Source organism: Ambystoma mexicanum, chromosome 4q (assembly GCF_040938575.1).
Source record: "Ambystoma mexicanum isolate Mex_15411 chromosome 4q, UKY_AmexF1_1, whole genome shotgun sequence".
NCBI lineage: Eukaryota > Metazoa > Chordata > Amphibia > Caudata > Ambystomatidae > Ambystoma > Ambystoma mexicanum.
Genome location: NC_090928.1, coordinates 1,128,150,229 through 1,128,175,793, shown reverse-complemented (window position 1 = coordinate 1,128,175,793; position 25,565 = coordinate 1,128,150,229). Strand labels below are relative to the sequence as shown.

The 25,565-nt window shown below is 46.6% G+C and overlaps 1 protein-coding gene across 1 annotated transcript in view; it reads left to right on the top strand.

Annotated features, from left to right (window-relative positions):
* DNAH14 (dynein axonemal heavy chain 14) overlaps positions 1–25,565 on the top strand; it is a 2,000,441-nt gene that overhangs the window by 810,698 nt on the left and 1,164,178 nt on the right. Inside the window, exons 35-36 of the mRNA XM_069608705.1 lie at positions 6,389–6,560; positions 15,253–15,342. Of these exons, the coding sequence (XP_069464806.1) occupies positions 6,389–6,560; positions 15,253–15,342 (262 nt within the window). The remainder of the gene's footprint in view (positions 1–6,388; positions 6,561–15,252; positions 15,343–25,565) is intronic.

The window sequence follows — 25,565 nt, the reverse complement described above, 5'->3', positions numbered from 1 at the left end:
TCTGCATGGGTAAGACCAGTGATCTGTTTGGCTCTGCTGACAGGCCATACCCCATGGCTGCCCTGGAATTCTACCTCTGTCTTTTGCCTTGTCTCTGTACTTGTCCCAACTTGATCCAACTTGCAGCACATTCACTCCTTTTTTTTTCTTTCTTTCCCAGCTCCCAACATATCAAATATGGTGTCAGCCCTGGCCACCGTCATGACCCTGTGAGGTTTTGTAACCAATGTGAAGGCCAGGCCAAATGTGAAGGTCCATTGATGATGAACCTCAGTAGATCTGAGCTCGTCAATAACTTGCTGAAAGTGCCTGTCGTTTCTCCAGCATGACAAGAGACATGTCTCGAAAAAAGGTCTGCCCCTGAAATCATATTAACTGCTGGTCTTCAGTTTTCTGAAGAATTACGTCCTTCAAAATGAGAGTGTCGAACTTCATGTAGATGTCGCTCCGATCGCGTAGCGACATCATCCACAACTATAAACTCTGTCCAGCAATATTCCAGATGCATGTATGTGGGATACAAGCGTGACGAGAGGCTTCTACCTCTAGCAATGATTTTGAACCCTTCAGTCTCCTCAATCAGTCCTTTGAGTCACAGATCTTCATGTCTAAGGCCATTTTTCAGGCTCCAGTCTGCTTATCGCCGCCTCACACGTGACTTCTTTAGACCGTAATTTGTAATTGGCCCCTTCCAGCTCACTTTGTATAGCCTTCAGTGCTTTTTTACATTGATCCTCTCTGGAGCCCATTACTGTAAGCTTCTGTTTAAATTCAGCTCGTTTTTTTAGTTTGGGCTATTAGGTGTCGCAAAATTGCTCCTAGCCCCGGTTTTCTCATCTAAATATTGGCGTGTAAGACTGGGCTTTCGTAGGGTGTGTTTATGCAACCTGCATCACATAATCTGACATGAGGGTCATGCCCTCTCCAGGAGCTGAGACTATGGTACCTTCTCGGTAATGGATCCCCTTCCTCAGGACTGAACAACACAGACATACTCTACCCTCCGACAGCGCTCCTCCCGGGATTGATCTCTGCGCCCGTGGCTACAGCGGGATCCTCCTCTCAGCCCCAGGATGTTCTCCAGCTCCCTGTGTCAGGGGGGAGCATGGTCACGGGGGAGCATAGTCACAGGGGAGCATGGCCCTGCTGTGTTCTCCCCGCCAGCAACCATCTCTCATACTGCACAGCCAAGTAGTGGAGCGTCTGCAGGTTTACAGGTTTCCGGGGCTCATCGTGGGTGCCATTTTGCACACAGGCAGTGGCCGGCTCCATTTTCCTGCGATAACCAGGGCCCATAGCTGGCGCTGTGCCACTTGCCTGGCGTGGCTGCTGTAGCTTCAGGACACAGCTGTCATTGCAGAGCACATAGGAACAGGGATCTGGCCAGAGCTCGGCTTGCGGCCATCTTGGCCCCTTCCACGCCATTATCATTCCCATTCCCTCAAAGTCTTGAAGCAAATGATGCAGGTTTTGTTTGTTTTGGTCTACACATGTTTTGCAAAAGGATAAAGTATTATGACTTTGCCCTCTGATATTTCAAATCTCGCCTGTATGGATTAAATTTACGCGAGTCCTGAGAAATATATATCTTGATTCACTGTTTGGATGCTTTTGCAAATATTTTTGCAGTTCTCTCAGTTTTTTGTCCAATACTAGAAAACTGTTCTTTGGTTTTAAAGTCACATTTCCAGCCCCGTTTTGATCCAATCCATTGTTTCCATTTCTTTCTTTGCTTTCATGGGATTCTCTTTCAGGGTTTCTAACGATGAATCAGCCTCTGCCAGGTTTCTTTTTGCTTTTAGATCCAGCTGTTGGAGGATCTTGGAGCTATCCGATTGAAGATGCTGCTTGATGTCCTCAAAAAAGTGTTTTTTTTTGTGCAATTATTATTAGCATGTATAGTGAGAGCAATCTCCAGCCCACCTGTTGCTGCAATGATTTTAGGCCGAGTTCGAACCTTAGGACCTGCATAGGAAGACAGTTGGGCAAGCCCAGGGAACTCTTCCAAAGCTGTCCTTCCACTTTTTGCCAGTCTATGTCCCAAAGCATTGGTTGGGACTCCAACCCACACAATATCACTGGGATCATTTTAGCATTATAAAACTTTATTAGTGGCTTAATTGAAAATTTGCAGCGCTCATAGAGGATCTTTTTCATCTGTGGTACTGCTTTATCGACCTTTGATCTTATTTCTATTTCCACTTTATTAGCAGGGTCGGACTGGGAGAAGAAATAGGCCAGGTCACCTAAAAAAAAAAGTGGCCCACCCCTCGCCTCAAAAAAGTGGCCCACCCCTCGCCTCATGACCCTTGACCTCTGATGACATCACTGTAAGTGATGTCATTTGACCCCTCCCCAAAGTGACATCCCGGGAAGCGATGAAACGCAACCTTTCACCCCTTGACAAAACAGGAAGTGGCATCAAATAGCATTGTTCCTAAGTACACTAAATTACTGTGAATCCAAGCAGACGGCCAAGGCCAAATGATATGTTATTGTATAGCACTTACGCTTAAGCTCTTTTTTTTTATAGAACCCATATGCATACAATATCACCCAATCTGTGCTGGTACTCATTTATCAACCTAAGAAGGATGAAAGGCTTTTTGAAGAAAAAAAAAATTTAAGAAAAAGAAATTTGTATTTTTCCTGTTTTTTTTTCTCTTCCAAACCAGCCCATGCATGGCCAGCAACCGGCCCCCAATCCCCAGGGACGATTTCGACCCGGCCAAGGGCCAAAAGGCAGAGGGGCCAATCCAACCCTGTTTGTTAGCTGATGGAGAGGAAAACATTGTATAGCCCAGGTAGACTAATTCATCTGTTCTGATAACTGCTTCTCCTTCAAAAAACCATTTTCCATATTTAACGTGCTTCTTAGGATGTTTTTGCACCAACATTTTTTATTTCTTTGGGTTTACTTGAAGTCCGTTCAGTTTAGTGTATACACTTAGGCCATTCAGTAGATGCTGCAAACCTATTGCTGTCCTGTCAAACAGGACGATGTCATCTGCATAGGCGAGCCAGTGAACCTTGATGGAATTTAGTTTAGGACTCGCCAAGATTGAAGGATCTCACCCAGGTCTGACAGATAAAGGTTAAAGAAAAAAGGGGCTCCCATGAACCCTTGTCGCAAACCTTGCTCCACACAGGTTGTGTTTGTAAGATGTCCAGCCTCGTCTAGTCTTACCATCAGCGAGGTATCTTTGTGTAGCTCAATTAATATTACCAATAGCTTGCTTGGAAGTCCCCATTTTCTCAGTTTTGCCCACAGTTTCTCCCTATTAACTAGGTCGAATGCCCTGGCGAAATCTATCCAGGCTGCATATACCGGGCCCTCTCCATTTCTTTTAGAGTATTCTGCTAAAAGGCTCAGTATAATGCCATTTAATGTTGTAGACATTCCACGTCTAAATCCTGTTTGAAATTTGGATGTGACATTTTTTGTCTTAGCCCAGTCCTCTAGCTCTATCAAGAGGATCTGCATGAATATTTTGCTTTCAATATCTAGGAGGGCGATTGGTCTATAATTCTCAGGCTGAGATCTATCGCCCCCCCTTATAGAATGGTATTACAACTGCTTGTTTCCAAGAAGGAGGAAAGCATTTTGTCTCTAATATTTCATTGTAGAGAGTATGAAGGAGAATCGCCCAGGTATTAACGTTGTTTTTTAGAACCTGGTAGGTTAACCCATTGGGGCCTGCTGTCTTCGAGGATGAAGCGCTCAAAATAAGATCTTCTATTAGCTTTATGTCAAAATTGAGTTCCCACTTAACGGCCTCCTGCTCTTCTTCCAGATAGCCTGACATGTTTTTAAAGTTCTTTGTCAGGTAATCTGTCCATCTCTTTTCTGAGACCAGATTGCATTGGGTGTTATTTCTGGCTGATTTCTTTCCTTTGTTGTTTATAATAGACCAAAAGTTGTGTGTGCTATTTTCACAAAGGGCCTCCAGCATCTGCTCATTGTCTTGTTGGTGTCAAAGGACCTTTCTTGCTCGCGACCATTGCTTGTAGTTTATAGTGAGCTTTTTCAGTTCTACTTGCAATTTTATTGGAATCGTGATGGTCTTCTTCAACCATCTACCTTCTCTCCTTAAGATCTTTTTCTTGATCCAGGTGTCTTCGTCAAACGAATGTTGATGATGAGTTTCTTTTTTCAAAGCTCCTGCAGTTGGGCGATGAACCGACCAGATGAATGGCTTAAAGCAGTCTGGCTTGCAGTTCTCTTTTTGTTCTTTTAGTGAGATGTGATTTAGTTTCACATTTAGTTTACTCCCCACTCTCTTATATTTGACCAGGACTGCTTTGCCTTTTCTCAGTGTTAAGTCCTGCGTATGCTTTTTCAATTGTACTTTCAAAGAACACTTGATGTTTACTTTTAGACGAGCATGATCACTCCCTTCTCCCCAAAATAACTCCATGGACATTTCCTTCAATTGCAGATCTTCAGAAACAAAAAAGTAATCTAGTGTGGAGAAAGAGTTGCCACGTGTCCACGTTGGTCTTGAAGGACGGTCGCCTTCTACTGAGCCATTTGGCATATCATAGAAATAGAAGAAAAACTTGGGAGAATATGTACAGCCCAGACAAGGATAAACCTTCTAGTAACAAAGGTATTAACGAGCGTTAATGTCCCACCCACAAGCTACAGTATTTGATTATTGTATCCAATATTTAGCGATATTTGAAGGAGCTATCGAATCTCGTATGTTGATTCAGAGAATGAGCGGATGCACATGTGTGTCTTTAGTACTCTGCTAGTGGATGGCTAATTGTCATCCATCATGCAAACACACAGGGTGGTCTGGGCCAGAGGATTGAAAGTGTTCACTTGTGCTAAAAATTAAGCAAATGCACTTAGCACCACTTTGGCGGCTCGTATAATATGGAATGGAGCAAGCAGACTTTGCCCTAATCCATGTTGCATAAAGAATGTTTACATGGAGTCAAATATCCATGTTCTCTGCCAGTGTGATAGGGAGTGCAGCAAGTAGGGCATGTTCCAAATGTAGTTGGGGTGCTATTGCATGAACACACAATCTGATATTCAAGGGACAACAATAAATGTAGTTCCTCTTTTCCATTGTGAAAGTTGGGACTTTAAAGCACAATTTCTTTTTTTTAGGCCACGCTTCAGAACACCAGACTGCTTCCTTTTTGCCCCAGTGTAAACATCGTCATGCAGAGTAATATGGATTGGCCGAAAATGGTCCCTCTGCCACCTATTGCACAAGCAGCAAAACTGGTGCTTAGGGCGTTTGCTCCGTTTTTAGGACAAGTGCAAACGCTAGAGAATCTGGCACCTGGTGTTCTGAGAAGACGTTACCCTGCCTATGAAATCCTATAGGACTCGATAGTCCTTTCCTTAGTTCTGAAGCGTGAATACTGCTATTGCTGTGTAAAATAGGACTTCCATTGCAGTTGTACTAAAAGTATGTTTTTCGCTATTGTTTATTGTCATTTAACATATTGTAGTTATATATTTCATAATATTACATCATAAACGTGTATTGCAGTGGAATAGGGTTGTGTAATGTTACGTAATGAATATCAGATAGGCACCCGCCCACCTAGCTGCAGTTACTTCTAAAGGGGGAGATGATTTTAAATCCAAGAGGCCAATACTTGTAATGCCATACCGTTGATTGCTGCAGCTCAACCCAACTTACCCTCTTTAGTCGCTGACTGATAACCCCTACAGTGTATTTGCACCATGCCTCATTTGCAATCATTTGTATGGCAGACTGATCATAATTTATGATTGCTCCTCCCCCTTCCTCTTTGCCATGCAAATGTGAGAGCATTTACACCAGTATGACACACTCATGCATCCCCTCCATGTAGATTGGCTGTCTACACGCGATTGATCCCTCTTTAAATTTCTCCTTCTAGTCTTTCTCTGTCCACAGACTGTCCCTCAAGCTCACCTCAACTCCTCTCTACGTTGTCCACCTTAACTACTACTTCTTACTTTTGTTCCTTTACCCCACTAGCACTCTACCCCTGGTGCCCCTATACACCAAAAATCAAAACTGCCCTTAAAGACGACCTCTTCTCACTTAAAGGTGTCTCAAGTTGTGGACTGGTCTTCACCTCCCCTACTGAACTCCATTCGCTGCTGCACATATTTCTATATAATGGCTGTGTTTATCCTATACTATTTCTAAATAATCCATAACTTAAGTTCTTTCACAAATATTAATTGTCAGTGCTGCCCCCCACTGCCTTCATGCTAACTTTGTTGTTTGTTTCTCCTATTGAATCGGAACTGCGCAGACAACCAAACTTGCTTACGTACAGAGCTACTTGTCGAAACCCTCTTTGCTGTCCTAATATCAAGCAAAATTACAAAATATTCAACAGCCTCATGTTTTGCTACGTATTCTTCCAGGGACAGTACGTCTGGGATAACTGCTCATGAAGAATCCTTGATCATAATCAGTGCTTTGCGTGAAGGAAACCTACCCAAGTTTCTGGCCGAAGATGTTCCACTCTTTGAGCACATAATGGCAGACCTCTTTCCAGGCATCACCATCCAGAAAAGTAACACCAGAAGGCTTGAGGTATGTGATAGAAAGTGCCAAGTGACAGTATCTACCGATAGTTTGCAAAAATGAATCCCTTCTGCTAATATTGAACCTCTACCTCACTTTGTGTTTTGCTTTTCCAAAAAGTGCATGGACATGTATATATTACTTCTCTTGTACACTTGAAAGGCAATTATTTATTACCCGAAACCCCCCCCTCCAAAAAAAAAAAAAAAAACACACACACGCACACACGGGCGCACGCGCTTAACGGGCAGTAGAAACCGATACGTCTATCATTTCCCCGAAGCTTCTTCTGCTCTCCAATTTAAACCTCCCACAAATGCAGGATAGTATTATTCCAGAAAGTTCGCCTGTTATAAGCCTCGATAGGCAAAACAGTCCTTGAAGCACTGCAGACCAACATAGATGCGAAAAACACATTTTTCTAGTGATTCAAGGAATGCAAACAATATTCAGAGCTCAAATTAAAATGCTGCTTTTGTGAGCAGACCCCTGGAGCCCCTACAACCCCATTTCTGAGCTACTGTCTTCCAGCTGCGAGTGGTAGTATTTGTTGCTTTTACGGATGGTAAGTGAGGGAGATCTGACGGGGGAACCAGACACCAGGTTTCTTCTAGTTGCTTCCATAATGGCTGGTCCGTTGATTGAGCTCATGTATATGCATGAGATAGTTGCCCTGCAAGCGCGTATCTAGCCATGTGGGGAACCCCCAGACCTCCCAGAACCCTCCCACGGAGCATAATCTTCTTTGCTATTCTGGGTTTCCTGCCCCTCAAACGATTTTTTTTATATATCTTTGTAGGGTGAGCAGGTCACTTTCTGAGATGCTTAACGGGAGTGCTGCGCTTTGGTAGAGTAATCCAGGGATTAGATTAATTTTTACCGCAGCTATTCCCCCGAACCAGAAGATTTCTTGGCTCTCCCAGTGCTTTAGATCTCACAGGAACTCATCCAATAGCTGTGGGAAGTTGCACAGATACAAGCGGGATGTGTCTTTAGGGATCTGCACCCCGAGGTATTTGATCATGGTCTCCGCCCAGGGGATTGGCAACATGGGGCTAAGGTCTGTCTTTTGTTTTTTGGTAAGATTAATTGCCAGTGCTGATGATTTACCCAGGTTCACCTTGAACCCGGAAACCATCCCGAATTCTTCGATCTCCTCCCAGAGGGGCCCCATCGATGTGTCCAATTTAATCGTGGTCACCAGCACATCGTCCGCATATAGTGCGATATTGTATTCATATTCCCCCACCGTGAGCCCTTTTATTTTTTGTAGTTTTACCAGATCTTGTTAGCAAAAGGCTCCATAGATGAGGCAAAAACCAGCGGTGATAGGGGGCAGCCCTGTCTGTTTCCCCTTGTTATGCTTATCGTTTCAGATCTGATGCCGTTGACTCAGAGCTGCATGGTGGGATTCTGATAGTTAGCCCTTATCCACTTTGTAAAGTTTGGGCTGAACCCAAAATGTGTTAGAACCTTTCTGATATACCCCCAGTCCACTAAATCAAAAGCTTTGTGTGCATCTAATGATAGTACAACCATACCCTCCCCCATCCTATGCGCACTTTCTATAAGATCTATGGTACGTCTAATGTTATCTTGTGTTCCCCTCCCCGGGATAAATCATGTCTGGTCGTGGTCTATTCTATCCGGGAGATGCGTTTTTAGTCTAGTCACCAATACTTAAGAAAATATTTTCCCGTCATTGTTCATAAGGCTTATTGGTCTGTAGGAGGAGGCCTGTTCAGGGTTTTTCCTTGACTTGTGGACTAGGATTCTTAATTATTCCGCCATTGATTTGGTGATTGAGCCTGTCGTCAGGAAATAATTAAAGAGGGTTGATAGTTCCGGGGCCAGAATATGCAAATAGGTTTTATAAAATGTTGCGGTTAGCCCTTCAGGCCCCGGTGCTGTACTTTTTAAAGACTTAATGGCTTCAACTATTTCTTCTAATGTGATAGGGTTTTCTAGGGCCGACAGTTGAGTTTCAATGTGAGAGTCATTGGGGAGTAAATAACTGGGTAGTTTCTCGATTGATATGGGCGGTCCGGACATTACTGCTTTATGGTGATTCACCAGCTCTTCCGTTTTGTCCGCCTCTGTGTATCGGGCTCTACCGTCAGCTCCTATGCGTCGCGAGATGTTATTCGTGCTGTGTACCTTTTTAGCTTATATGCGAGTATCCGGTTCACTTTGTTGCCTTTGCTATATTAAAATGGCTTTGTATAGGCTAGTGATTTGGCAGAGTGTTCAGCCCAGTGCATCTCAAGTGGGAGCCAGGCTTTTTTCAAAGCCCTCTGTCTTCCTCGACATATGGGACTGCAACTCTTTTTCCAAAGATATTACCTTTTCCTCTAGTTTTGCCACTGCAATTTTTTCGAAACCCGCCTCTGTTCCGCTCCTGCGCTAATGAGTGCACCCCTAACTACCGCCTTCATGGCATCCTAGATAATGTCTATGGCTGTATCGGGTGCTATGTTTTCAGTGAAGTAGTTAACAAGTGTCTCACCGGTTTCTCTTTTGATGCTCTCATCCAGTAAAATGGAATCGTATAATTTCCAATATCTTTGGGGAGGGGGGTGAATGAAGCCTCTTATGCTAAGAATTGCAGATACTGGGGCATGATCCGAGATTATTTGAGTGTGTATCTCTACCTTGTCCAGGCACGGGTAAATAGCACTTGTGACTAGTAAAAGGTCTATTCGTGAAAATCTCCTATGCGCATATGAATAGTAGTTCCTAGCACGTCCATTGGACAATCTCCATGCATCTACTCTCTCTGTTTCCCGAAGGAACCTAGCTAGAGATAAAGCTTGGATGTAGTCTGGTCTGGTTGGGGGGAGAGTTTTGTCTACTAGGGGATCGGGGACCAGGTTGAAATCCCTACCTACAATGAGAACACCCTCTGCGAAAGCAAGGATAGCCGGGATTAGGTCAGATACAGACTTGTCCTGGACAGTGTTGGGGCAATACACAGCAACAATGGTGATGGGTCATTCAATGAACAGTCCCTTCACTAAGAGATATCTACCTCCGGGGGTCTCTCCTGACTGTAATTCTTGTTAGGGGGACCTTCTCACTCAGTAGGATTGCTACTCCCCTTTTTTTCTCTCCAGATGCAGCGAAAAATGCCTTTTTGTATCTCTTAAATCTAATATGCTTTTCATCGGCTTGCAACAAGCGAGTCTCCTGGAGGAGTACAACTCATCTCCCGCCAGCAGCCCGAGCTTGTGCTCCAGAGACCTACGCTTCCCCAGCGAGTTAAGACCCTGGACATTCCATGTGAGGAGTTTGACTTCACTCTTGTCATCCAGCCCCATGAGGTTCAATAGCGAGTTTGGATTTAGGTGCTGCCTTGCTGTGCTCCGCATATACTGCTACAGAGTAATTGTCCTGGCAATGTGTTTCTAAGATGGCTGTGGATGTCAGTGTGTTTCGTCATTTGGCCATGTGAGAGAAGAGTGGAAGTACGATTCCAGCCCTCTCAGTTCTACTCACTACCCTCTCCCAACCCCTTCCCCCACAGCCCCCCAATCCCCTGAACTAGTAGGATAGTACCCATCCCACCTAACGGGGTAACTGGTGGTGCTCCAGTACCGAGAAAATGTGGCCAACTGGGCCCAACGTGAAAACGCAAGATTTAATAACAACTCGTACTCAGCATAAAGAGTAGAAAACGACCATGATTATTTCTTGATTGGATCCGCCACTGCCAATCGGGCTCCTCCCCCCTCCACCCCACTCCCCACCCTGGGCACCCATCACCTCTGCCTCGACTGGCATGTATTTCCAACAGCATGCGTAAACGTAATGCCAGGGGCTTCTGGGGAAGAGCCACCGACCTTGGCTGTGCGGATGGTACCTGGGCAGATCAGTCCGGTTTGGGCATTTTCCGGGTGTGGAGGACCACGAATACTACTCCTTCTGCTAACTCTTGTCCATGTCGTCCCTTCCTGCTTCTTGGAGGGGTCTTGGGTGGCGCCCGCCGTATCAGATTCCCCACTTCCCTGCATACGCCCACAAATTTCAGCTTCTCTCAGGGAGTGAATCTGCTTTTGGACTCCTTCCCAGATGAATTTTACAGATGTTGGACAGCCCCAGCGGTATGGAATCTTTCTTTCCGGCAGCCATTCTGTCAGCACCTTGAGGGTCTTCTTTTTTTTTTTTTAAAGGGTGGAGTTTGTTAGATCTTGGTAAAGTAGGATCATTGTGTCTCTGAAGGTGATTTGATGCATTGATTTGGCTTCTCTCATGATCTCTTCCTTTACTCTGTGAAAGTGGACTCTAGCGAGAACGTCTGGTGGAGATGAGGCTGATTGTCTCGGGACTGTTCTGTGCACACGGTCTAGCTCCAGCGGGGCTTCGTCTGGGAGTGTTATTATGAATCTAAATAAGTCCGATACGTATCTCTCCAGGTCCGGGTCCAGGACAGATGTTGGTATTTCCCTGAGGCAGATGTTATTACGCCGCAACCTATTTTCAGTGTCCTCCCGTTTTGCTTCTAGCAGTTCACACTTCGCCTCCAGGGTTGTGATCCTGCTCTGCCCTTTCTCCCATTGGAATTTTTGGTCACACCACTCGTTCTCCATTTCAGCTGTTCGGGTCTCCACAGCTGCCACTCTTTTGTCAAGGAAGTTGATCTTCGTGACTTCTTCGGTACCCTTCTGGATCTCCTTCGTTAGGTCTGTGAGCAGGTCTTTTAAATCTGATTTCATGGCAGATTTCTCTGGATCTGGAGTATCATGGCCAGGGCTGGAGCTCGGGATTGGTTCACCTTGTGGGTCCCCCTTCTTCGTCTTTTCCGGGGCAGCGCCGCTCATGAGCACTGCAATATCCGCCTGCTTGGTTTGCTTTTACACTTTTTGCCATTATGAGCTGATATTTGGGTCTGTGATTGGATTGGGGGCTGCCCCTTTTAGTCGATCCACCAATGCTTCACCTGCCCCCTCTTAGCAATCAACTGTGATAGGGGAACCGATGAGTCACTCCCCCTGAGGTTACTTGGCTGCACGGGACCGTTGGTGCCAGGATCCTCTTCTGAAAACTGTTATGTCGGGTTACCTTCTGTGGGCTTGGGGGTGGGTGCTTCTATGTAAGGTTACTGCCGAGCCCCTCCGACGGTTCCAGCTGAGGCACTACTGCCTGGGGGTTCTGTTGCACCCGGTGCTCCTCTGAGAAACAGGATGGTGTGGTGGTGTTTGGGCACTAGGATTCCATAGGATCCCACAGTGTTAAGTTACCATGTGGGGCCTCCTTCAGTCCAGGTCTGTGGGGGAGTTTTTGGAGTAGGTGCTTCCTCTGCAACTCCCAGCCCACTCAGCTGACTCCTGCAGCAGCAGTGCGGTGCAATACGGGGGGAAGCCCAGAGTATCGTGCCAGCACCTTCTCCTATCTTAGTAGTCCCCGCTGCTTACCTTCTCTGACCGGGACGTGAGGCAGGCACTGCTGTTGCTCTTTGGAAGCTCCGCATCTCAGGCATCTCCCAACATCCCAGAAACTCCCAGCAGTTGCGGTAGTTGCTTCACATCGTTCGCCCTGTGTTCGCCGTGGGGTGTGCTGGCGTTCTGATCTCATCGGGGACCCTACACCCACAGCAATGTGCGGATAGCCCGCCGGAGGACGACTCGCCTCCGGGCACAGGCCGCATCAAACGGCCGCGCTGACAGTCAGAGGGTCGTTGCTGTAAGTAGGTCCCCACCCAGATGGGCGACGCCGGCGCCAAGGGCGGGGATGACGGGGAGAACCACCAAACAGCTCTGGTGTATCAGTGCATTCGGATGTGATCCAAAGAGTGGGTCGGATATGTAGATATTCTCCAGTGCTGTTACGTTAGTCTTCAGTTGTTTCTCTTTCGTGGAGACTCCTCCTCCATAAAGATAGCAGAGAACTTCTGAGGGTAGCGGCCGCCATTTTCTTTGTGTTTGCCCCGCCGGGATTGAGGATTCCAATTGCGGTTTTCCCCATAATCACACCGTCCCCCCCCCCAGTGGAATTTGCAGGCAACACCTGCCCCTTCTTTACTTATGCCATGTGTTCGTTTTCTTGGAGTCAACGGCCTGAAGAGCCAGCGTCGTTCTTCTCGTTACATGGAGCACGCCAGGAGCTTCTAGGGAGACATGCCACTCGCGGCAGCTCCAAGCCACGCCTCCCCCGATACATAGGATTTTAATGTATCTTTTCCCATGTGTACTGCTGTTAGAATCCATTGGGCACACTCTGCTGTATAAATGTGTTAAGGCATGCTTTCCTTCACCTAAGTGCCTTTCCATTTTGGCAAGGTTCAGTGAGGCCCACTTTTTGCATTCAGTAGGCCTCAGTTATATTTTAGCTTAGAGTGGAGTCCTTGCTTGGCCTTTCAGTACATGTCATTTTGGGGCTGAATTTACACACCACACATAGTAAGAAAGATCAGGAAGGTTCCGACAGGCCAGGTCGGCATTCGGTCGGACAAGGAGGCGGGAGGAGAAACAAGAGTTGGCCAGGGAGGATATGATAACATCAAAGAGGCAAGAGGGAAGGATACATGAGGGCCACTGATTAGGGCAGGCCTAAAACAAAACCTTTCTAACTCCCTGACGGCTGCCCCTGCTGACTAGACTATGTGTGAGAGTTAGCCTTGGGGTACAGCACCAAAGAAAGCCTGCAACTAGTCCATCATCTGAAGAAAGGGTTCAGGAAATCCTGGAGCTCGTAACTGATAGGGTTGACACAACCCCTTTCTGAACTGTAACATGTTGGGCGCCGGAAACAACATTTCTGGTGCAGACAGGTGCAGTTAGGCTCAGAGGTAAACCATCTTGACATTTGAGTTCTGGGAAAATCCTGTTTATATTTTAAATTGGCCCCTTTTGTAATCCTCTAACTAAAATTTTGACCTGAAAATGATGGTCTTCTTGGTCTTGGGCTGTGACACATCCGACATATCACCCCCCCCCCCCCCCCCCCCCCAATTCCACTAAATAAATAATGAATATAATGTCATCATTAACTGACTTGTACATGTAACTAATCAACCCATCCCAGCAGGCAAGCTCAGCTAGCAATATCCAGGTGCACTGTAGTAAATCTGCCTCTTCATTGTGTGAGTTATGAAGATTCTCTTTAGCAAGGATCCGCTCCAGAGTATATACCTAACAGACATGGTATGGCAAGTTTCACTTTGCTCTTAAGAAATTCGGGATGCAGTCCTTTGGCTCATACTATGTTTTGGTTGGTGTCAAAACTGACTGTATGCTATGATTTCTCATAGCCCTTGTCGGGCACCTGTCATGGGCAGAGCAGCCATGGTTAGAGGCATGACACAGTTGAGCTGTGAATGAGCATGATTGGCTGGAAGAAAACTGAGATGCCACAAGTCTTTAGGACTGTGATGTTAGTCTCTGCCCGGGACACAGGCATGCCCAGTGATTCCCATATGAGGGCAGGGCACTCACGCCTGACACTCGGTGTAATAGGTCACGTGGTGCTAGTGACCAGACTGGGACTTATTTATGATGGTGCAATCCTCCACAGGTGGCGATTGTGTCATGGGAGTGGGCAAAGCTGAATTGTACAGGCCAGCAAGGTCCTGCAAAGCCTTGCCCCCCCAAGGTCGAAGGATTCTCTGTTGGGAAGTTCTTTCTTAAAGGAACTGACTAATTGCATCTTGCTGATTCCTGTATAGCTTCCATTGTGTAAAACCAGAGAGACCTGTGCTCGGGACTCGATTATTGATGGCGAGGCTCTGCTGGTTTCTATGTCCATGTATCTACAGCCATATCTAAAGAAACCTGCCTCTGCTGCCTTGGTTGCTTTATTAGATGTATCTGGCAGGTATCCACAGTGGTAACCACTGTGTGCGCTGTACATAATTCCCTCTGGCAAGGAACGCTGCTAACCACCCCCCAACAGGGTGGACCCAATTCCCATAGAGTTGTTTTAACGGATGGGGCTTAGGTCCCACAGGAGTGCAAATTGGAACTCTTTGTCAGCACATGACAGATCTTGTTTGTTTTTGGAGTTCCGAAAGGTCTCTAGTGGTCTTGAGACTTATTTTAGTCCTGTTGCACCTGAAATGTATAAGCACTACATGTGATGTTAAATGTGAATCTTTTTCAGTAACACTGCACAAATAACTTTTATACAAGGTTGTGCCCCTCGACCCCCCTCTTTTCAGTCCAATTTCCATAGAGCCATAATCATGTAAAAATGAGGCCCTTTGCTGTGTGGGTGCCGTAAGCCATACAGTGCTGGCGATGGAAGGGGTGTGTGGGAGGGGGGCATTGGCCAGGACGTGTAGAGTTTCAAGCAACACATATTGTGGGTAATTCGTGTAGAGTTTCAAGCAACACATATTGTGGGTAATTATTTAGGGGGCACTGACATTACACACGGTTTGGGGGGAGCCACTGGAGAGAAAGACAGCTCAACAAACTGAGTGCCCAGGAGCTTTCTCTGTGGGGTAGGAACGCGAGTGGAGAGCAGAACATGGCCCGCTCTACCCAGTGGAATGATTTCTTCCTGGTCCATTGACTTCTTGATGGCTGTGAGGTCCGGAGCAATTTTCTTGGGTAATCCCTCTGAACCTGGCCAGAAAAAAAAGAACAGCTGCCTTTGCTGTTCATATGTATTGCGTGCCATGGGCCTTCAAGTCTTTTAATGTAGAATTCTGATTGGTCGACTCATGCATTCAACGTTCTAATAATACACTTCTTGTACATTCCAGAAAGCAATATCTATCGTTACACAAGAGCTATGCCTGCAGCCATGGGAGAATCAAATTGAAAAGGTCATCCAGTTTCACAACCAAATGCTGGTAAGTGTGAAGGCTTGACATTACCAGCAGCAGTAAACACCTCAGGAGAGCGCAGGCTGCATGGAGGCAGAGTTTGCATTAATGTCATGTTTCATGCAACATGTTTCTTTACTTTCATTACCATTTGCTGCCAGATGTGCCTTGCTGTTAGCTAATCATTGATTGAGTGCTATGCCAATTGAAACTCATTGTGGGGGACTCACATAGTCACCTTGCAGTGCTTCGACAATCAGTGTGTTCCTTACAAATTGATTCCCCACTCACTCAACTAAAACACAATATGGGATTAGAGTTTGATAACTAACTACAATGGATTTAAATAATATATCCAATGTGATGAAATAACTGACGATCTACAATTGGAAGACATGCATATTTTAAATGGGAGGTAATGATTCTGTGATATCTGCAAAAGCAAGTGAATGTCTATAGTGACGTGAGCATGGCACCAATGTGTGTGCCTGCCGCTTGACGTAAATAATAAAGGAGACAGCTGAGGATGGGACCGTCAGTTCGTCTGCCAGTAATTGCTGCCTATGCCCTGTCATTAACTGTGTGCGAGCTGCGCGTCCGTTCCAACAATTGGCAATGAAGCTGGATGGGTGACAACAGCCGGCAACCACCGCCTGGTACTCAAGCTAGCCGTCATCACCAAACCCGGTGTAGAAGGAGGCTGCCTCTTACGATACACCGTCAATTGGAAGGCGGCGCCATCCGGCCACAGGCCCTTCCAGTATACACAGCGAAGACACCATGCAGTCCTCTCCCCACAACGCTGCCAGAGAACCGGCACACTAGGGTCCTCAACACTTTCACCACCCAACAGGTGAGGCGTCCAGCCACATCTCTCGTTGTGGAGGGTGCTTGTGTGGCTTGGCCCTGTCTGAATACCCTTACACCCAGGGGCACCATCTCCCATAGACGTAGGGAGCAGTGTTGCTAGGTTGGAACTGAAAAATAAGCTGAACGTCCCTTCAAAACAAGCCCAAAACAAGCTGACTCCTCTGCAAATAATCTGAAAAAACAAGCACACACCTAAAATGCTGCAGATAGATCACAAAAGTCAGAAACGTCACACTACATTATAAACATTCTTAAGCAACATAGACATACAGCCTAATTACGGGTTTGGCGGTAGCCGTGCCTGTAACAAAGGCACGGCTGCCGCCGGACCCGTGATTTTACCGGCACCCAGGAATGGGTAATTACCAGGTCATGCCGAGGTTGGTGGACCCGTTAATTGCCCATTCGCGGGTGCCGGCAATAAGAGACTCCCCATCCCCATTCGGGCCCATAGGGCGAGAACGCTGTCGTAGACTTCCACATAGCAATATATTTGGGGAGTCTTTGATGCGCTTGTTTTGCAGCCTCAAAAAGAAAATCTTCCTTTCAGACTCAGCTCCTGCTCCCTGGAAATGGAACTTTTTGCAAGTGCAATGTTGAACAGTGTCCCAAATGAAATTGCAGCTGTCAGCAAGTGAATACTGTTGCCTCCCAAATCAATACCAATCAGCCCTACATAAGATGCAGGGATACATTTGGGGATAAGAATTCCTGCAACGATTGCCCTGTAGAAGCATTGCAGACAGTCCAACACTTTAAAAGCGTTGCCACAGTCCAGTTTGTTTAAACGTACAAATTCTTGCAGTATTGGTGTGAGCAAGGACACATATCCTATGTTCACATCCATCAGGATCTGCATTCCAATGGCCTGTACCACTGCCTTATTGCACCTCGCTATGCAAATCTTCACCCCACACACTGATGCTACACCCAGTATGAGTGCACCTGCTTTTACCTTCAGTCCATGATGGCATCCATGACCATATGTATGTTATCCAGCATTTGTCTTTTCCTGTCCCTCGTGCTTCATCTTCCACCTTCGCATGCATTTGTGCCAATTGGGCAACTGCGTCTGCAAGAGTTCTGTTATCTTCATTGTTAGCTGGTGTAAATGTGCAACATAAACTCCCAATCTTGGTACAAACTCCTCCTTCCATAGCTGTGAGGAGATCCAGAACGTATCTATTCTGGAGTGCCACCAACCTTATTGCTCTGAGCTCCTCCTTTTTGGCGTTGAACCCATTCACCCATTGGCATTTTGATAGTGCGCGGTACAGATATCCTTTAACATTAACATTTGTGAAGGACTGCACTCGGGGTATTATTGGCGCAAAGAAAATTTGTGTTCTGCTGAATAGTCTGTGTTCTTCTTGGATTTCGTCTAAGACTGTTTCTGATGCTTCTGAGAAATAATTCCCCCCTCTTCTCATTCTTCTCAATCCATCTTGCTTCCCCGCCTTCTCTGTCGGTGTTGTTGGTGCTATCTTGATCGACCTCTTGCTCCTTCTGTTGTTGTCCATTTTTGGGAAGTCATTGAGCGTCACATCCTTTCTGGGTACCACCAACGATGGCATATTGATGTACACCAAAGAACATACTCCTCTCCACTCAGCTTACAGCTTGCGTAGGCTTTTGACTCACATGCCCATTAGTTGTCCATCAGCACTGCTGTTCCTGCTCTCATCGAGTTGTTCTACTGTTTTGCATCCAGTGTTTTCACCAACTTCTACATGGCCATTGTTCTGATAGCACAAGGTTGGCGTCTTCAGGAGAATTATTGGCATTGGTCCAGCTTCATTCTCCACCCATGTCAGCAAGTTTGCGCTTGCATCCCACCCCTTCAGGCACTTATTGCTCTCTTCCTGCACCTTGTTCACTGCCGACTGTGCGAGGGCCAGTGCCTTGCTTCCTACCACTCCATCTTCCTATCCGTCTTTACTGTACACTAGTCCTTAGATCAATATCTCTGGTCTTTGCCAGCATCCAGGCTCTCCTCCTATATCCTTTACTCTTGTCCAGGGACATGGCAACTCCTTTAGTGTGATAGTCTTCGTCTCTCCCTTCTCATGTCTGTCGGTTTTATATTGCAATCCTTCATGTAGCTGCCAATATTTATTCATCATGTCTAGCGTCTTTGTGTAGTTATCTTCATAGGGGAAAGTCTTTTTAGACCTCCATCTCAATGTTGCTGTCTACCCTTGAAATCTTCCTTGCGTCTGCACCATTGCGAGGTACATCAGGCATTGTGCTCTGGCTGCGGGTATTTCAGTTGCAATGAACGTTCGAGAAGCACTCATGGCATAGGGGATTAAAGAGCAGACGTAACAGCTCTCCCCTGTGTTTTCCCTACCCACTTTGAACATGTGTTTATACCACATGTTGTTTATAACCCGTGCTGTGTCAGTGACTTGCATGTCAACTCTCTTCATGTCTGTGTCAACACTGCACTTACCGCTCCTTACCTTATCAGCAGTGTCTTCTCGTCCACCTGACATGGTCGTCCTCCCTGCTAGGGTTAGGGTAATGTTAGTAAAGGGTACAGCAATAACACTGACAGCGCTGTATATTTTCTAGAATATTATCCCCATTATGCCACTGGGAAGCAATAAACACACCATGATAACGTTCTTTTAGTCCACCATACCCATTGACGCTGCTAGGTCCTTGCAGCTGATGAGATGATAAAGTTCCCCGCCTGAAATTAACAAGAAAAAGTGTTAGTGTTTTAGTAGTTGTCCGTATTCTCAAGCTCTGCAAACTTCATAATCGCTGATCGCGAAAGCAAAGATCTCCTCCCAGACCGGTCTTACTGTGAGGTGTCTTCATGTGGGCAGAACCGGGTATGCACTGTGTTCAAGTTGTGGGTATGCTTGTGCCAAATATTCAATGAATACACGGAAATACACTGTAGGAGATCGGGTTCGGAATCTCCTCGGTCTCCTTATGTAGTGCACAAACTGGTTGGAGAATGCTTCAGGGTGATCAATGGGAGGTAACATCAGGAGAAAAATCTTTACAACCCTCAGTACATTCACGTACACCTGCTTGTGCAGAAAGGAAAACAATAAACAGTGTCTGCTACATTCAGGTAGACCTGTGTGTGCGAAAAGGAAAATAATAAACAGGCAGTGTTTTAGTCGTCTAGCTGAAAAAGTGTGTCAGTTGCAACTTCTGCTACTTGTGATCGTCAAACCATTGGGTGACCTGGTCTCCCTAACTCTGTGAGATCTGGTTGCACTTGTTGTTCGAGTTCTTGAACGTTGGCACTGTCGGTCGCTGCACTTTTGTTGCCAGGTGAGGTTGCTGCTTTGTAGGGCTGGACGTCTTGGATGTGGTCCTAAGCTGTTATGCCGGCGAGTCTCATTGCTAGGTCTGCTCCGGCCTCAACTATGTGTCGGCCTGTAAATCGGGGCGCATTTCAACACCTTAGGAAATTGCATAGGGGCACTGTGTCCCCCACATTCACTGAGTGTTTTTGTCCTGGTTCTGTATCATTGGAGTCAATATCTTTGTTGTCTTCAGGCCTGTCCTGGGTCCGCTGTATCTGGCGAGAGATAAAGGAAGCGCTAGAAACCACGGATGTAATATATCTATCCATCTCTTGACCTAACACATCTGCACTGTTTTCACAATCTTTTAATGCCCTTGTGGGAGAAGCCAGGGTAAGATGCATGCACCGTTCCGTCACCACCTTGGGAGGCGTTAAATAGTGGTCTGGCCATGGCTTGTTTCGCAACTCAAATAGTGGCAGAGGCAAACAGTGATGCCAGTTTATCTTGTTGATCGGCTGAATTCTGTCGATGCACTCCTTCAGGTGTCCATTCAGGCATTCACACACCCGGTTTTTTGGGGGGTGGTACGCACAGGCGAATTTGTGCTTGATGCCTAGCAAGGCTGTGATGTGTTGGAACAGTTCATTGGCAAAGTGAGGGTCATTGTCAGACCGCAGGACCTCACACACGCCCCATCTTGGGAAAACTTCTCGTCCCAGAAATTTTGCATCGGCATGGGAACATGGTCCCGCTTCCATCCACCTGGAAAACGGACAAACCACCACTATCATGTAGCAGTGACTTGGATCATATCCACGTTGTCTACATGGAGGTGTAGAAATGGGCCTACAGGTCTTGGTATGGCTCCTCTCACAACTCTCAATGTATGACCTGCCGTGAACTGCTGGCAGGTTAAGCAGCCACTAATAAAATCAGCTGCATGTTCATTCATTTCGGGCAAAACCACGTTTCTCCAATGCGAGCAGCAATAACCTCCTTTCCTGTGTGTGATGGGTAATGCAATTGCGCTAGTGCTGTTTTCATTAATGCTAGTGGCATAACCACCTTCCCTGTGTTGTTTTGTCACCATAAGGCATCTATTGGAGACATTGAGTATCCTCTCTTCACCCATAACTCCCTTTCCTCCTGTGGTGCAGCTCCCTGCAATTCCATAATCTGTGTCTCTGGTAGTGCATTGTACCCCTCCCTCATCACTATGTTCCTCACCCCTCCTTGGGCTTCTGGCCTCTCCTCTTGTTCCCATAACTGTCCAAAGTATGCTGCGCTTTTTGCCTTATAGTGTGCTGCTTCGTTCCCCCTTGAAATAGGGTCATCCCCTCTTGTGTGTGCCTGGCACTTCACTAGTGCCACTTCCTGTGGATATGCAATGACGTCAATAATTTTGCTTAACAATAGTGCGTGCTGTACTGTGGTCTCATCTGCCCTCCTGAACCCTCTCTTGAGCCACTAAGCCAGTCCTGAATGCACTGTCGATATGACATAAGCACTGTCAGAATATATTGTCATGTTCTTCCCTATGCTGTGTTCTAGTGCTAATATACGAGCCGCTAGTTCTGCTGCTTGTGCTGAATAATGGGATGGTAGACATGCACTCACAACCACCTTACTTGTCCCATCCTCCTTCAGTCTTTTCACTGCAGTCCCAGTCCTTCTGATCCCATCAGTCTGGTCAATCATCGATGACCCGTCTATGTGCAGTACATCTCCCCCCTCAAGTGCATCTTCCTCCACCTTAATTGTCTCACTGAACATCTCTATTTTCTTTGTACAGTCATGTACATAGTCTCCTGGTTGGTGGACATCTTCCAAGAATAGTGCAGGGTTAACTGTCCTGCATCTTACTATCTTCAGTCGTACCGTTGATCGTATCACCTTGTACCTTCTTTGTGTGGTCAGTGTGCTTTTGGGCTTATGCAGGATCACGAAAAGGGTGTGCTCCACATAAAGAGTGGTGGTGCACCCCATTGTCAGTGCTGATGACCTTTCCACTGCGAAGGCTGCTGCAGCCAATGATTTTTCGCACGGATAATGCCCACTGTAGTAAGCTATTGGCTTGTGGCTCATGCTTGTCTTCTGAGTTAGCACCGCCTTCATCAATACCCCGTCAGTGTGGGAAAACAGAAAAACACCCTTTTGTAGTCTGGGGTCCCTAACATGGGAGCTGTGCATATTGCTTGTTTCAGTTCCTCGAAGGCGTCAGTCATCTCTGTGGTCCATATGAGTGTCTGTGTTCCCCTTTGGGCTTCTTTCAGTGCAGTCAATAGTGGCCTTGTATATGTGCTGTAGTCAAAAACCCATTCTCTTCAGTAATTATACAACCCTAAGAAGTGCTGCATTTCCCTCACTGTCTTGGGCTGGGGTGTGTTGCGTATTATCTCTGCTCTCTTTGGGGCAATGTGTTGGCCGTCTTTAGATATCACTTGTCCAATATAAAGTACCTCATTCTGGCAGTACCGGAGTTTGGCCTTGTCCACCTTATACCCTTTGTCTGCTAACACTGTCAACATGTGCACTGAGTCCTGTCTGCACTGATCTTCTGTCTCTGTGCAAATCAAAATATCATCCACACACTGTAAAACTATGCTCTCTGTCTCTATGTTGCTCAGATCCATTCAAATCACCCTGTTAAAGATGGATGGTGACTCGCAACACCCCTGTGGCAAACAAGTATGTTTCCACTTCTGGCTGCGGTACATAAAGCTGGATAGGTCCTGTGAGTCTGAGTGTAGTGGCACTGAAAAGAATGCATTCTTTATGTCAATGACCGTGAAGGAGGTGGCTTCCGCTGGAATGCCACACAGGATTGTTATCAGGTTTGCTGCTACTGGATACTCTGCCTCTACAATATGGTTAAGAGGTCTTAAATCCTGAATAAAACGTCATGACTCCCCGTTGGCCTTGCGCACGTGGTACACTGGTGTGTTGCATGGAGATTTTGATGGTACCAATATGCCTCTCTCAATGAGAGCGCTGATTGTCTCATAGATGCCCACATCGGCTTCCTTGGTCAGGGGATACTGCTTTACTCTTTGCAAAATTGTTCCTGGTTTCAGTTTAATCTTCACTCCCTCTATACTCTCCCCCTATGCTCTTTATGCAACCTACGTCATAGGGACTTGTGGTCCATAAGATGTCTGGTACCTTTGCCATGTCCTCCTCCCCGAAAAGGGGTGGCGCATCCAGCGCCATCGCCATACTCTGTGGAACCTCTCTCTAGTGGATTTGCAAACAAAATGTTAAACTCATCTTGAACACCATCTCCAACTCTAGTCTCTCTTCTCTGGAAAGCTCCTCATCTGTCACTTTTGTGAGCCTGCACCCTTCTGCAACTGCAGTTATTGCTATCCATGGCCTTCCTGTGTCATCCACTGCATGCACTGCAATCTAATCCTCTCATGCCAACACTTTCTCAATCTCGATGGACACTATTGTTCCTTCTGGCTCATCCAGTGGTGGGGAAAAACCATATGCAAATCAGGCTTGGTCCTACCCCAAAAGTCCAAACTGCTAGGTCACATCCCTTCTGCATTAAACCACAAGCATCCCTAGACATGTTTCAGCCTTGTTGGGCATCATAGTGAGGAGTAGCTTGGGTCCCTAGGCCAGGCAGACTCGGGAACAACGTCTGAGCATACCCGTCCCACTCGGGGTGACTTTAGGAAAACAAAAAGGTGATGACTGGAAGGTTTTGAATTAATCATAACCACAGGCATAGCTCTGTGCAACCCTCCAGACCATCGTCGTTCAGCCTGCCAAGCCATTACAGAAGGGAAAAAACCATATGCAATCAGAGCGTAAGCCTAGCTGCTCGTCCATTGCTACCAAATTGAGAGCCTTGGCTGGCGTGTTCTGTGCCTTTACCCTACCATACAGAGGGCAGAAGTCCAGATGCCCCCCTCCAGTCTTTACAGGCAGGATTGTACTCCCCAGGATCTAAATGGGCTAAACATACACATACTGGTGGCTGGCATTGGGCTCCATTTGTGGTCGGCATATTTTGGCCTAAAGGCACTCTTGTAGCCGCACAGGTGAAAGATCAAATAGATAATGTGCAAAACTGATCTCTGTGCTTAGGTGAAACAACTGTGGAATGGAGTATCCTGATGCCTCGTAATGGACATGGTTTATTGTCGAGCGACCACAGGCACCTTGTGGTTGCGGGCACGCATCATGTGGAAGCCCAGTTGAGGAGATCTCTTCATCACTGGGAGGGCCTGGTCATGGAACAAGTTACACAGGACATTTTCCTACACCAGTTTGGTTGCAGGCAAAAGGGAACACATGTATGCAGCGAGTCCTGGCATTTTTGTCAGGTGTGGGTTCAAGCATGACTTTTCCCACAAAATGTATAGAGTGGGTTTTGCAGGGTGCCCATGGAAGCTATTAAGCGTGGGTCAGGTTAAAATTGCCTTGTGCCGAGGCCTGCGTTTTAAAAAATGTTTGTAATTTGTGGTAAACTCATGTTAATGGGTGTTCCTCTCTAGAGTGAGTAAAGAAGATTAATGTATGGGTGTCATAAGCCGGTACTCCTTTAAATGTGATGTTTTTTCTCAATGTGCTGGCTTCCTATTTAGATGCTTTCTGGCATGTCTGCATTTTTCAGTCTTGGACCGTTTTGGGTCTGTTGTGGGCGGTGTTTAGCTGCCCCTCGTTTAGGTGGGTATTGGGTAAGGTCTTTTGCTGCAGGGGGCTTCGTTCTGTCGAACTTGCATTCTTGTGGGATATTTGGGGTAAACTCTGGGGCACTTTTCTATGTTTGCTCTTACGTTGCATGTCATTTTTGGTGTGTGCCTGTTGGACTCCATCTGATGGGAATGTGCTTGGGAAAAATCCGGCAGTTAGAAGGTGTCAAGTCTCTGCAATGGCCAAATGGGTCCCAGAATTCTGTATTATGCCCTAATCTCAGTTAGGGGTAGATTCTTGGGGTTATAAACGATCCTAGTTCTGGGATGCTAGTCTGTGTTTCAAAACACTATGAAAGTGCGGCCATTGCTGTTGACTATGTTGTGGGAGTGATGTTGTAAGAGAGATGGAGGGAGAGACGTTGCAGCGAGTTTGTATTGTGTGTGTTTTCCCTTCTGCCCTTGTTTGGGCTCCTGGTTGTTGTATATGTACCCAAGCAGGGGTGTGCATTGCCCGTGCCAGGTCTGAAGAGGTGCTGCTGCATTGAGTGCCTGTGATGGTGTAGAATGCTGCTGAAAGCTGAGTGAATGTTCTAGGCTTGAGAACTGGCAGGGTGTAGATGGTCCAATGGGTGTTGCCCTCATGTCATGTTATGACAAGCAGGTAAGATAGCTCAGCGGGTTGAGCGCTTGCTGCAGGGATCTGAGCGTGATCTGCAGGTCACAGGTTCGAATCCTGGCAAGGCCAACTCAGCCTTTCATTCTTACGAGGTCGATAAATGAGTACCAATTTCTCCAGCATAGGGTCTGGCATGGATTCACATGATCATGAATATTCCCCGTCGTCAGGTTGGGAATCCTTGGTAAAGAAAAAATCAGTTTGTTTCGTTTCTGAACTGTCTTTCTCCTAATAACCAATCACTGGTCTCTGGGTCATACTGCCCCCAGCCAATGACTGCCCTGTACCTAAGCCTACCTAAGCCCCTCCTCTGGCAGCCATCTTCAGATTTTTACCGCACGTTCAAGTGTTGGGAGTCCTCGTGCTATAGCTCTCGAGCTTTTACTGCGTTTTGCGATTTTTCAACGAAATTGGCTCCTTCCATGCCATGATCGCCAGGGCATCTGAGCTCTTCCAGCTCTGCCCCGAAGAACAGAAGAAGGAGGGCTTCCTATACCAACAGCGGGAGGCCAAGAGGAAAACTGTCCTCGCAGTCCCGTTACTGGACGACATCTGGGACGTGGGGCTGGCGCTCCTGAAGAACCCCTCAATGGCTCCTGCTAAGAGAGACCGGTACGAGAAGAATTACCGGGTGCCGGACTCCGCCCCTATGTGCCTCAGGGCACAGCCGTCCCCGGATTCAGTGGTCTCTGTTAATTTTAATGTTAAAGGACATTTGTACCGCGCACTATCACCACCGGAGTGGTCCCTTGGCGCTCTGGTGGCTCTGAAAGAGGAGGGGAGGTT